The sequence below is a fragment of the Anopheles nili genome, chromosome X (assembly GCF_943737925.1).
Source record: "Anopheles nili chromosome X, idAnoNiliSN_F5_01, whole genome shotgun sequence".
In the NCBI taxonomy this organism is placed as follows: Eukaryota; Metazoa; Arthropoda; class Insecta; order Diptera; family Culicidae; genus Anopheles; species Anopheles nili.
In genome coordinates, this window is record NC_071293.1 from 5,542,987 (window position 1) to 5,555,802 (window position 12,816).

The following is a 12,816-nucleotide window of genomic DNA, read 5'->3' on the forward strand; positions in this document are numbered from 1 at the left end:
TTCCAAAAATCACAAACGGCAAACGTCTCCCGTTTGCTTAATGGTCTCTTTCAGCAGTCTCTCGACTTCTTCACCGAAAACCCGAAGAATGTCCAAAACGAGAAACACGAGGGTATCGCGTACAGTTAAACATTGATTTCATTTCAATCATATTACACATCTAAACAGATACGTGAGAGGGATACCTTACGGCTACGAACGGAAGGAAAGAGTAAAGAGAGCGTTAAGTCGCAGGACGTTGGAGTTGTCCGGAAGGTTCGTTGGTCCGGTCCAGCTGGAGCTCTAATGCGGCCATTTCCATGCACCAAAGCGTTGAATCCCGCTCCCGGTTGGTTCTCGGGCTGCTGGCTCCTGGGACCAATGTCACCGGACTGTGTAGGAGACCGTCGGAAGCGACGGCGGTAAAATGGCTGCCGTATCCCTACGAGTAGCGCTCGCTATCACAACCGCTAGCAGTCTTTAAGTAGTTAGCCGAGCTCGGCTTCGACCACGTGATACGCAACCGAAACGAATCGTCATCCGGGTCCGTCTCGATGATCTGGAACGAGAACGCACGAAACGCGGTCTGCTTGGTGTGGTCTATTCTGGCTTCACGCTCCCAAGGACGTGCTCCCCAAAATTTGCAAGCTCGTGACACTCACCTGGGCGATTCTTGCGCTGCTGATCGAGTTTACGATCGAGACGGAACTGTTCACGTGATCGGAACCGGTGCTAAACCCGATCCTCGGATTCCAGAATCAATATCTCTGCCGAAAGGGAGATAGAAAACGAGATGAGCGCGCTGTTTGAGGCTTGTCCAGAAGTCTTCCGTGCAGTCTTCCCAGACATTCCCAGTCACCCGAGCAGCTTAGTTCCGTCTCCAGATCCGGGCGTGGTAGAACCCGTGCCACTTACCGGATCGCTGGACGATTCCACGCCCAACATACACCAGAGAGTCGTTGCCGGAGACGTCCGAGTTGTTGCGTTCCGCACCCGAGTGGTTGATCGCGTTCTGACGCAGATAGGCGGCGGCTTTCGACTCCACACCATCCATCGGGGGTTGCTTGGAAACGCAGCAGAAGCAGCAACAGATTGGCATGCTGTTCGCAACCCAAGGCGATGATGAGAGAATGAATGAGAGAAAGAACGAGAGAAAGCACGAGATTAGAGCGCGAAAGTGAGAAAGGAACGAGAAATGAAGGAACGGAACCTTAGCCTCGGAGGTAACGGAGACGGACGGTGCTGCCGGGGTGTTTGGAGAGCTAGGGTGAAGAACGAGTAGTACGTCACCATGCGTTACTTACCGGTTGCGGTAGCAACTGAAGATGCCCAAGAATGCCTGCCGAAAGCGCCTGTTCATGAAACAGTACGTGATGGGATTGCAGCAGGAGCTGATGTACGCCATCAACTGTACGAGTGCGATGCCGCTGCTGCTCACGTACTGATAGACAAAGGATGGTGAGTAAAGGTACACCTGCGGAATGAACAGCACATTGCACGGGTTAAGTAACCATCACACAGGATCTCTCTCTGCTGTGTTCGTGGAATTATCCTGGACTCCCCAAACATCTGTTCTAATGCCCAAACTTCTGTACCATTTACACATATTATACCAGTTCCAGGAAACTTTATTTCTAACGTAAAATTAGTTACCACTAATGAAAAATAAACACCTCACTTGTAATTTAATTCCATAGTGTTTGCAAAGTATGGATGCATGGCATAATGTAATTAAAGGTTTGTTCCATCGCTTTGTGAATATGATACTGATAAGCCTAACAATCACTATCCGTAGTTTTGTAATTAGTTTGTATTCCGTGAAGTACCCATAAAACATCAAATCGCAACCCTTTTTAACCGTGCACTCTTCTTGCGAATCTTCCCACAGCATGTTGAAACAGGATAACTTTTGGCGCTTGTTTTCAAAATGGAAGCTAATATTCATCAGCTTTCCGGTATCAAACCACATTACGCCATGAAATTGCATAATGCACAACTGACAGGTAGGAAAATGATTGTAACTAACCATTTGACCCAAAAGGAGCACCCGGTAACCCTAGCAGCTAGCATTTCCCGTACAGGAGAACCATTTTCACGGGATTTGTTAGGGACCCTCGCATCCCGACTGGGTCGATCGAGCGTACATTGATATCAATTTTGATTCCAATCGCTTCCCCATCTCTCTCTCTCTCTCTCTCTCTCTCTTACCAAATACCGGAAACCTGTCAAATGTTTGGATTTATAGCTAGCGTTTTTTTTTCGTACTCTTATTGTTGCTAGCCCTTTGGTTTCATCTCTTTCCCCGAGAGTGCGCCCGAGCCGCATTCCTGCGAAAGTCAATCATCCCAGCGTTGAAAATAATAAATGTTACGATAAATAAAAGGCAATACGTTCCCGCGCACTCCCCGGCACACGGTGCCCTGGAGAGCGGGAAATATATGACCTTTCGGAATTTTCGGCGTCCCAAAATTCGTTTCCCAAAATTCGGAGCAAAAATAAAGCATAATACCTGCACGAAACTGCCCATTTGTCGGGATTTTAACCGAGCCCGAAATCACCGTAATGAAGTATTTATGAATCATCGCACCGCACTCAACAAGTATTCGATCAATCTTTCGGCATCCCGCACGGAATCGGTGTAATGGTGTCATTTTACGGGCGCTTCCATTCGCTGCCTCCTGCTGTTCCGTCGGTTAGCCTCATAAATGCTCATTTCATGCACCCGTCGGCGATTCGGGCACACAAAACCCTTTATGGGCCTTGGTCCAGAGGGGTGGAATTTTGGCCACAGTGTTATGGGAATTCTGCCACGCTCGTAAAGCAACCGGAAACCGCGTCCCAATCGCACGCAGGTGAATTCCGGCCTCGTGCGAGGGGGACGATAAAGTGAATCCTTATAGCACGCTTGATGGTTCGGTTTTTAAAGGGGGTGGTCGGTAGAAAACAAAAGCCAAATGGCTCCATCGTTAAAGAGCGTTTCGAAGGGTGGAGGGGTATGAGGGGGGAGGGGGGGGGGGTGGGAGTCAGGGAGGAGAGACTCTAAACATAAACCCTTACACCAACATGTCGCGCGAGCGGGTGCGACGTGGAACGAATGATGCATAAAACATTGATCAAATTTATTTACCCAAAAGGGCTCATTTCAAGCGAGCCGCATCCTGACGGTTTCCGCTTGATCGAGCTTCCGGATCGTGTTTTCTCACATCCGCTTGCAAACGAAGCGCTGCTATCGTTAGCGATAAGGTCAAGCTAGCTTTGACACTTCGCGCGCCATCGCTTGAAGCAACGATAGCGTCTTCGAAGGACGACATTCGATAAGCCAGCCTGCGTATCCGAAGCGGTAAATCAATTTATCTCACACTACCACCTATACTGTCTCGTTTCTATCGTTGTATAGCGATAGTACGCTGGGCAACGGAAGAACGACACACGTCGGAAGGGCTCTCTCTCTCGTGCCATTAGTCTATAATACTCATTAGCACCGCTCGTGTACTCGAACGTGCGCGCCGGTATGCAACCCGCGTGACATCCAGTTCATTTGTAGAAGCCATGCCCAGGTTCACTGCACACATTAACGCATACTTACCGTGTTGAGAATGTGCAGCGGTGCCCAGCAGACGAAGAACTCGACAATGATCACGAACAGCATCCGAATTACCTGGTGGTGGGCAATGAGCCAATGGGGAGAAACGAGAGAGAGAACCATTAAGAACCTTAGCAACAGTCACCTGCGTCATCAGGAGCGCCCTTGAAAGTGTAATGTTATGTAAGTCTCACTCGCCGTGCGTGACGAGATCCAATACCCGGCATGGCATCGAACGTTATCGAGACCGAGAGAAGCCTTTTAACGACTTTTGCCCTTCCCTTTACGGTTGCCTTTGCAAGGGTTTATGTTTCTTGTGCAAACGAAAAACGGGCGTATTTTTTTCCTCCTTCTTTAGTCAAACCACTGCACAGTGCACGGTAAGTAGTACACGCGTTACAGGATGTCCACTGATTGCGCATGAACACCGGAAGTGGGTCGTTAAACATCGATTCGGTGGTCGAAAAGAAGAGATTATTCGGGAGAGATCCTTTAACCTACCTTCTTCTTCGCCTCGATGCTCTTATCCATATAGGTGGACCGGATCGCGTGCCGCGAGAATTGGTAGCTTGCGTCAGGCTTGAGCGTAGTGTCATCGTTTGTCCCGTTGGTGACAGTGGCGCCGCCTGGTGGCACACCTGAGCTACTCGTCTCATTCACGCCACCCGTCAGCTCACCCGGCGTTTCAAGCGGTGCAGATTCGCCACCTCCCAGCACGATCTCGTGCTTTGTATCCTGCTGCGAGCTCTTCACAATCGTGGTCGGTATGCGATGGTGTGGGTGGTGGTACGTGTGCTGATGGTGGTAATGGTGGTGGTACGTCTGTTGCTGCTGTTGGTGCGTGGGCGTACCGTCAAACTTCGTTTCCGCCAGCTCTGAGAGGGCTTCTGGGGCGGTGCCTCCGAGATGGTAGCGCTGCTTCCGGCAGAGTCCACCGTGATGCCGGTGCTGCTGTTCGGAAATCGGATTCAACAAAGTGTACGGTGTGTTATCCGCCCCCACGAGGATGCTCGGTGCTCCCAGGAAGCTTGCAATTTTGGTCTATTTACACGCATCAGCTGCCTGGTTCGCCGTAGTTCAAGAACCTCCGCTGGAAACGCTACTTTGCATACATTAGCTTTGGCGCAAACGTTCCTTGGGACAGTGTGAGAAATAAACACACGCCAGATTGGGTGTTTCCAAATTGCAAACTTCGCTTGAGCCACCGGATGCTGCTGATGTTCTTTCTTCTCTTCTTACATCCGTATGTTTTAACCCTTCATCACTTACCTTGGCGAAGAAGTGGCGAAATCCACGAAGACGATCCGTTCGATTCTCGCACGCAGATCCAGTACAGAACAGGCTTCGATCTACGGTAGTGCTACCTCCACTCGGGCCTCCACTGCAGGTGTTGCTGCCAGCTCCATTGCTGGCGGTATTTCCTCCACTTCCTCCGCTCACCGATCCACTTGCACCGTTAAAGCTTCCTTTTGAGATCGTGTTGTTGTTGCTGGCGAAATTCACCGCAGCTGACGATGTCTTGAAGGCTGTCTTCTTGATGCTAGACGTCAGAAGGTAACCGGATTTGGAGGTCTTGCCACCTTCGACACTGGATGCCGTTGCTGGGCTGCTACAACCTGTCGTGTGTCCATGTTGCTCCCCACCAGACCCGGGAATGGAGCCTACCGGTCCTCCAGCAGATGTTGCTGGGCCAGTGCCTCCACCTGTGGTACCTCCTGTACCCAATCTGCTCGTCTGCTGGTACAGCGAAGAGTGCTTAATTTCGTGGCGTAGTCCACGCCACAGCTTCGATACGATCATCGAGTAAGCGAAACCCATCGTCAGGAGAGGCAGAAACAGCAACCCAACGTCGTGGAACAACACGTACGCCTTCTCGGACACCCGGTCTGGCCAAACCTCGCGACACTTCATCTGACCAGTGGTGCGGCCTACTCGCAGAACCGGCTGTAACCGCTGGACGTAGCACAGCGGCGAGTTGGCGAGTAGACTCAATGTCCACACGAGTGCAATCATTTTGTACGCGTGGAACTGCGTCTGCCAGCGGCGTGATGACAGAGGCCGACAGATGGCGAAGTAGCGCTCGAGGGAGATGGCCACCAGCGTCCACACGGCCACTGAAACGGACACGGCTGTGGGGGAGAGTTGAAGGAGCTGTTAGAGAGTTGTTTGAGAAGATCTTTCCAGGGAGTCTCAGAAGTTTTTGAAGGTGTACTCAAGCACGTCTGGAGTGCACTCATGTGCTTCTGTGATCACCTACACTAACGCTGCTACTAAAGAAACTCTTCAGAACCGTTGTTGAACCAACTTGTTAACATAGCGTAGAAACTTGCATACACCATTGTTCCAAATAAGCTTCATACAGAAGAAGTAACCCTTGCCATTGCAGAATTAGTCATCTCGAAAAAAAGCAAATTTCCTACTGCTCTTTTCCAGCACGGTTCGGAACGCTCCCTACGTACATCGCCAACACGTTCCTGCCACGAACGGCACATCGTTTAACGATTGATTGCGCTATCGTTCTCCTAACCGTAAATCACTCGACTCCACAGCTCGGAAGAATCCGTCAACACGCACAAATAGCGACAGATGAGAGTGCTGGAGCACGTTTACCATCGTCGGCTAGGCTTCCCACGATCCGGGGAGAACAAAAAAAAAGATTGAAGTAGGCCAAAAAAAGACGAAACCGAAAAAAAAGCAAGCGGTGTGCCCTCGTGCGGAGCAACCGGAACCAGAAACACCTTGCGAAGCACGCGCTGCCACCGTAATAACTGTCGAAAGAAAAAATGGCCTCTAACGAAAAAAAAAACTCATCTCCGGGTTCCTCGGCACGAGAGCTGACAAATGTTTCGCTTCCAACGTCCCATCCAGCATTCAGCCCTCGTAGAGTTTTTGATCGACAATCGACCGAGCCGACAAAAATCACGGCCCAACAACCTGCTGGGCAGCGTGGGCATCAATTTTCCTGCCACACCGGATACAAATACTCGTTCCACTTTCTTAAGAAATGCCGCGCTTGGAAAGGCCACCGGTGGCAGAAGGAAATGAAAATGCCTCCATCTCCGAGCTTGCAGTGCTTTGTTCATGAGGAGGAAGTATTTGTGAAGAAGACGTTGCGAAACGACAACGCACTTTGTAGTGGCGGTTCTGTTGAACGTACGAACCTGTCATCCGGGGGTGCTCTCGGTCGTCACTTGACAGCACGAGTTCCTGTATCAAACGTCGAACGAACGTAAGGATAACGGGATCCTCCTCTAACCGCAGGTACACGCGAGCAGAAGCGTTTATTGTCCCACCAATAAAGCCCTCGTGCACAAAGCGTGACGGTTAGTTAAATGGTTAATGCGGCTTCACAGAGCTCTATCTATTCAACGTCTCATATTATGCCGATGCTTTGCAAGCACTTGCCCAGAGTCCGGTGCGAATCTGCGCTAGCGATCAGTTTAATGAGCATGCCATATTAATGAGGATAAAATGGCACTTGAAATGGGGAGAAAATTGTGTACAGCAGAATTAAACACTCCTTCCAGGTGCTTTAATCGATGAATAATATTTAATTTCACTTGTTTTCAGAAAACAAAATGTAAAGAGCCGCACAATTAAAATCTGTTGAGCCGGTTACTGATATGAATAGCGCATGAAGGACGGTAGTACGGTAAAGTAATTGCTCTGTAAATGATATGAACACTTATAACGAGAGCAAAAGCAATAGCATTTGAATGTAATGGATTAAAATAAATGCACGGTTGAAGCAATAACTCTATGGGTCATTGAAGAAACCCAAATCAAATGAGGGTTTGCATTGAATTCATCAAACTATAAGCGAAAAACATGATTAAATTCATCCGGGAAAAGTTGCGAAATATTTATTTACTGCATCTGAACAAATACCTATCAACCACAATAAATCGTTTTATTGCTTTACATATTAATTCATCGAAATACGTTATATTGAGTAACAGCATGAGGACCAGCAAACCACGGAATGGGATTATGCACATATTTATTACCAAAATTCGGCAACATATACTTGCTATGCGGTACGATAAAGCCATATAAGATAGTTACAAATATTCCCACAACTGCTATTCAACAAACTAGCAACTACGTCTACCGAAATTTGCCTATTTTTAGTTACTATAAAAAACAAAAGCATCCGCTTACGTTTACCTTTGTTAACATTGATGAACAGAATCTTTGTATGATGCACAAATCCTGCATCACATTCAACAAAAATACTCTCTTCTGCCATAGGACACCCCGGCTCGATACAACAGAACGAACCGGTTTTCATACAAAATGTTAACGAACATATTTTCACAGCACAAACAACGGGAACATCGCCCCACGTATTGTGCGGCTCGAATAGGACGATGCGGGTTTTTTTCCACCCAGTAAAAATACTCTCTGTATCAACGTCCAGTTTATTATGAAGCACAGGACACACATAACTGATGGCTACGTCCAGTGAGCACAGCGGGTGGAAAATCAATTTCCATTTGAAGCATCTCAACGTCACTCGGATCTGCAGCCATGAAGCAATAGTATGGCATTATAACGTTCGACCCGAGTCCCAATAAGCTACGAGATATTAAAGAAGAACATCTTGAATGTGAACAACTATTACCGTTAAGTAAAATTGTCTAATATATCCGTTATAGATAAGAAATATCTTGCTCAACCACGCAGCATAACCTGCAACTGGTTCGTATTTAATATGGAAACTCTGAAGGTTGCTTTCAGAAATAGACAATAGCCTCAAGGCCCTTTGAAAATGGCATATTGATGTATTTTTGGCTACGCGAGTGTTTTTAGCCAGCACGTTTGCGGTTAACAAGAATATCTGAACAGAGCTGTTCTTTGGCTTCCATAGAAATGTCATGACCGCACGTCGAATTCAACGCGACTACCCGCGACTTCTTAACATACCCGCGAACCACTCAGCAGCAGCTCGTTTCAATCTCCCCTAGCTCATTCTGAGGATTCTGCATAAACGTTTGATGAAATTTTGAAGAAGTGTGTCTTTACATCAAAGAGAAAAACTTCAATTTTAGCGTAAACACCGCTCGAAAGATATGTATTACGAGCTCTTAGATAATGCGTCCTGACGACCGTAGACTACGGGTACATTTATGGTAGCAATAAACTCTTCTTGCGTTCAAGTACGCCAGACAGCTGGTAGCCCAATCGTTTACGACGAAGTGCAACATTCGTGGTACTCGCCAACAGCATGGAAGCATCCTGCCACGTTCGGTTGTACTTGGTAGTCTGCCAGCTTTACGTTTTGATATAGTGTAACGTCAACGTCGTGGAAATGCCTCGTCTAATCAAAACAAGCTAAAGAGTTTACTTGCTCACGAACATCTGATCGATTCCATTGCGGGCTGGGCTTGCAGGAGAAACGCCGTATGTGATTAAGGATAAGTATGTAAACCCTTCGGTGTTAATGCCACTTGTGCAAATCACCTAGACAGGCCTTGTGGGGGTTTGTGAAAGTATTACAAACATATATTACATTTGGAAAACCCTGAGACTCTCAGAGTTTGTTTTACAGTTGCCATTAAGTCGCATTAGTGTAACATCAGTTACAGTAAACAGATGCCAGAACCATGTAGAACTCGAATCAATAATAGCTTAATCCAATTTAGAACGTTTGGTTCGATGGTTTGTAAATCAACAAACAGCATAAGCTATTTTGAATCCAATTATTCTCAAATCTCAATCTGTTGACGTTGTGAATTTTTGCCAGTATCTGCCTGTTATACAATTGGTACTATTATCCCTCCAGTAGCATTTCAACACTCGAGCACTAGGCATTGTTTTCTTTTCATTTGTGTGCGTGTTAAATCGAGCGGTCCTGTTGCCACATGAAGGCAGCCATTTTCGGAATCCCAAAGCGAGCATGTGCAACTCCTTCAGCGGTGCAGAAAGCGTAGAACGGAACCAGGCACAATGTTTGGGCTTTTAGCTCGAATGAAGGACGATTTGCAACCAGCCAGAAAGAGAACTTGCCTTTCGTATGGCACGCGTGTTGATGTAACGTCAGGACGGGAAGAAGTTCCCGGCCGGGCGAGCCTCACAAAGAATTCAATGGCGCAATTCCAAAAGGCGTGCCGATGTACCACCGCTTTCGCATCATGCTTCTCATTCCTCTAGCAATAGTTTGGAGTGAATCCTACTGTATTTATCGAAAGCAAGCACTCAGTGAGCGTGCGTGCGTACCGTAAATATTTGCACCTTTGCTCACCTGACAGCTCCCGTTCGTTCTGTCATCCGCATTCTTCATGCTATCACACGGGGAGCCATCAAACCCGTCTCAAATCACTGACCAGGGGGTGTAGTCTTTCTGCGCCTATGTGACGTTACCTCTTTCGAGCCGGGAGTTGTGTTTGCGTTAACCGTGTTATCGCATTCACGCGTGTCGGCACGCTTGGGCTCTTGTCAGCTTTAAAGCATTCCGCGTGCTGAAGCAACTGCTTGCCTGTCACCCTACTTGCTGTGGGTTACGATTCGAAACATGCAAACGTCTGTTTAAATAGCAGAGCCACCAATCGACCCTCGTTCTCGGTTCGAGACCTCTAGCGAATAGTATGCGTGGAAACAGATGAGGAGGTTTCATTTTTCGGGAAATTTTTCACCCATTTCACGCACGTGCTAATTTGCAAGTCATCATGGCTGTTTCCGAGCTGTCAGAAGAGAAAACCACTTTCAGACACCTGCCGGGGTAGATCTTAGTGCGGATCGTATACTTGGGATCGTTTTAGGAGTCTGGACGTGATTCAACAGAAATTGTTGAGTTACGTCGAATGTTACAAAGAGCCAACGATTCAAAGTTAATAAGTATGCGATTTGCACTAACCATACTTGAAGTTAGTTCATGCTTAAGATTGCCCGGCTCAGTGATTATATTCAGACAGCCAACAACGAGAAGTATAAGTAGAAAATCGTATCACGTATCTTCGAATTATTCTGTTTTTTTCTACCTCACGAATACTAATCTTGGCTCAATTTTTGCTCTGTTTCATAATACGTATGGTTTTCGTTTTCAATTGTGTAGAACTAAATGCATTTAAAAAAATTTCTTTTCCCTGTCCCCAACAATATATCTCACATTACATATTTCATTCAACCATACGATACGATACAACAACCATAACCCGCTTTTTAGATCACAAAGGAGAAAATAATAGTTTTTTTCTTGCTACTTCGTGCTAATATGTAATCCAGATTGCAAAAAAGCAATTATTTTATGAAAGGAAATATCCCTAACGCGTTACACAGCGCGCCGTGGGAGAAGTTGTCAGTTCATCTTCTAGGAAATAAGAGTAACATTCATCCTGCCTGAGATTAGCAGGCTTACCTATCGGCTCGATCGGCTGTTGGCCGAGCGTTAATTATATTGAATGTTGCGTGTAGCCATTTCCGACATTCTCCATTAATAGATTGTCGCAAAAGCACCCCACAAACCGTGCGCTGATAGTGGCAATCGTCTGCAGGCAGCCTTTACGAGTGCTACCAAACGCCCGTATGCTAATTCCACCCGTACCCGGTGGGCTTTCACGCTCGGAAGGCAATCTTTCTGAAAGTCAATCTGCGGATTATTCCTTGATCAACGATTGTATAATAAATTCTTAATGAGCTTCGAGCGAACGCCCGCCGGCGGTTGCTTCCCGGCTGGCAGAGTGCTAGTGTTCGCGTGGCCGGCAAACAAAATGGTGGGCCAATGGAAGCCGTGGGCGGTAATCGGACCCAAGCCGTGGCACCAACACGGCCAGGCACACGTACAATCAGCCGAAAATTTGGTGTTACTGTGCGCCCGCGGCACGTCCTTCCTCATTCATTTATCTTCATCGCCGGAAATCCTTGAGGTTGTGGCCGGGCGGCGCTTCCGTTTATTGACTTCTGTCGGTTCTGTGGGGCCACCGTTGACGGCTAATCAACAGCCGAACGCTGACGGATGGCGTGCGCGTACGTCCGCATGTAGGCAATTGGCACAGCAGCCACGCGTCGGACTGGCAGCACGTGGGGTAGATTGCGTAAACTCCCGGTGTTCCCTGAGCAGCGCCATTCGAGCGGTGAATGGAGCTTCGTTGAGAACCGTGGGTTGGGGTGTTGGAACGAGAAGCAAAGGGCAGGAAAATTGCTTTTGTTACCGTAACCCTCCGACCCCTGGGAGGTACCCGGGTCTTCCCGTTCGGGTCGCATTCACTTTCATGCTCATGAATAAAAGAAACGTTCTAATGGAATCTGGTGCGCGGTCCGTAGGCTTACCTTGAAAGTATGGTATTAATTTGCACATGACACTTCCAAAGACGAACCGCCGCAGCACCTGGCCGGCGAGGGTGAACGGCATGCAGAACACACCCAACAGCAAGTCGGAAATCGCCTGTAGGGAGAGAGAGAGAGAGAGAGAAAGAGAAACAACACATAACCCGGAAGTCCCGGAAGTTATGGCAAAGATTAGTGCTTTTTTCCCAGCTCATCAGCCCATCCAGGAGCATCCTACCAGATTCAGCAGGTACACGTTCGTAACCGTGCGCATCCGCTTGTTCTGGGCGAGCGTCAGGATCACCAGCAGGTTCCCGACAACTGACAGCAGGAAGATGATCGCGTACAGCGGAATGATGAGCTGATTCTGGAACGATCCTTCACCTCCACGTCCAGCATGCGAGCCCGGTCCGGGCAGTGTTGAGACAGTGCTTGTGCCACCCAGCGAACCTCCGGTCAGGTTGTACGCCTCCACGATCGCGGTTGAGACGTTCTCGCGGAGGACGTCCCCAAACGCGAGTGACAGATTGGAACCGTCAGCACCAGGGGCGTAGTACTGATCGTCGTAGTCGGGCATCGGTTGACCGAACCTTCTCGGTTGGTGTTGCCGACGATGCAGGATGCTGCCAGGACCAAACAGCAGGTCGTACTGGCTGATATCTGTCGGTGCCGTCGGTGCATCCTTCAACTCCACACCATAAACGAAGGGGCCCTCTGTCATGCTCGCGAGAAGCGGGCCCCGAGACTACTAAAGGAATCTGCAAACAAAATTCCCACCAGAGGGTCAAAAAAGACACCAAAAAGAGAGAGAGAGAGAGAGCATCAAACCGCTGGTCATGTTGACGGTTCAACGCCGCTGAATTAATCGAAGCGCGTTTCGCACTACATCCTTTGCGAGGGTCGTATCGCTATCACCACGCTAACTTCCCCTAAGCATCAGCTACAATTAACATCTCAACATCGCACACAAAAGTGCGAAGCAGACACAA

The 12,816-nt window shown here is 48.2% G+C and overlaps 1 protein-coding gene across 1 annotated transcript; it reads right to left on the bottom strand.

Annotated features, from left to right (window-relative positions):
• Positions 1-711: 711 nt before the first annotated feature.
• Positions 712-12,548, bottom strand: LOC128728435 (uncharacterized). The gene is made up of 8 exons (XM_053822062.1): positions 12,066-12,548; positions 11,831-11,945; positions 4,832-5,691; positions 4,064-4,513; positions 3,566-3,637; positions 1,284-1,453; positions 895-1,079; positions 712-746 (listed from the first exon to the last, which is right to left on the bottom strand). Exons 1-8 carry the CDS (start codon positions 12,546-12,548, stop codon positions 712-714), a joined length of 2,370 nt encoding a protein of 789 aa, XP_053678037.1.
• Between the last annotated feature and the right edge of the window lie 268 nt (positions 12,549-12,816).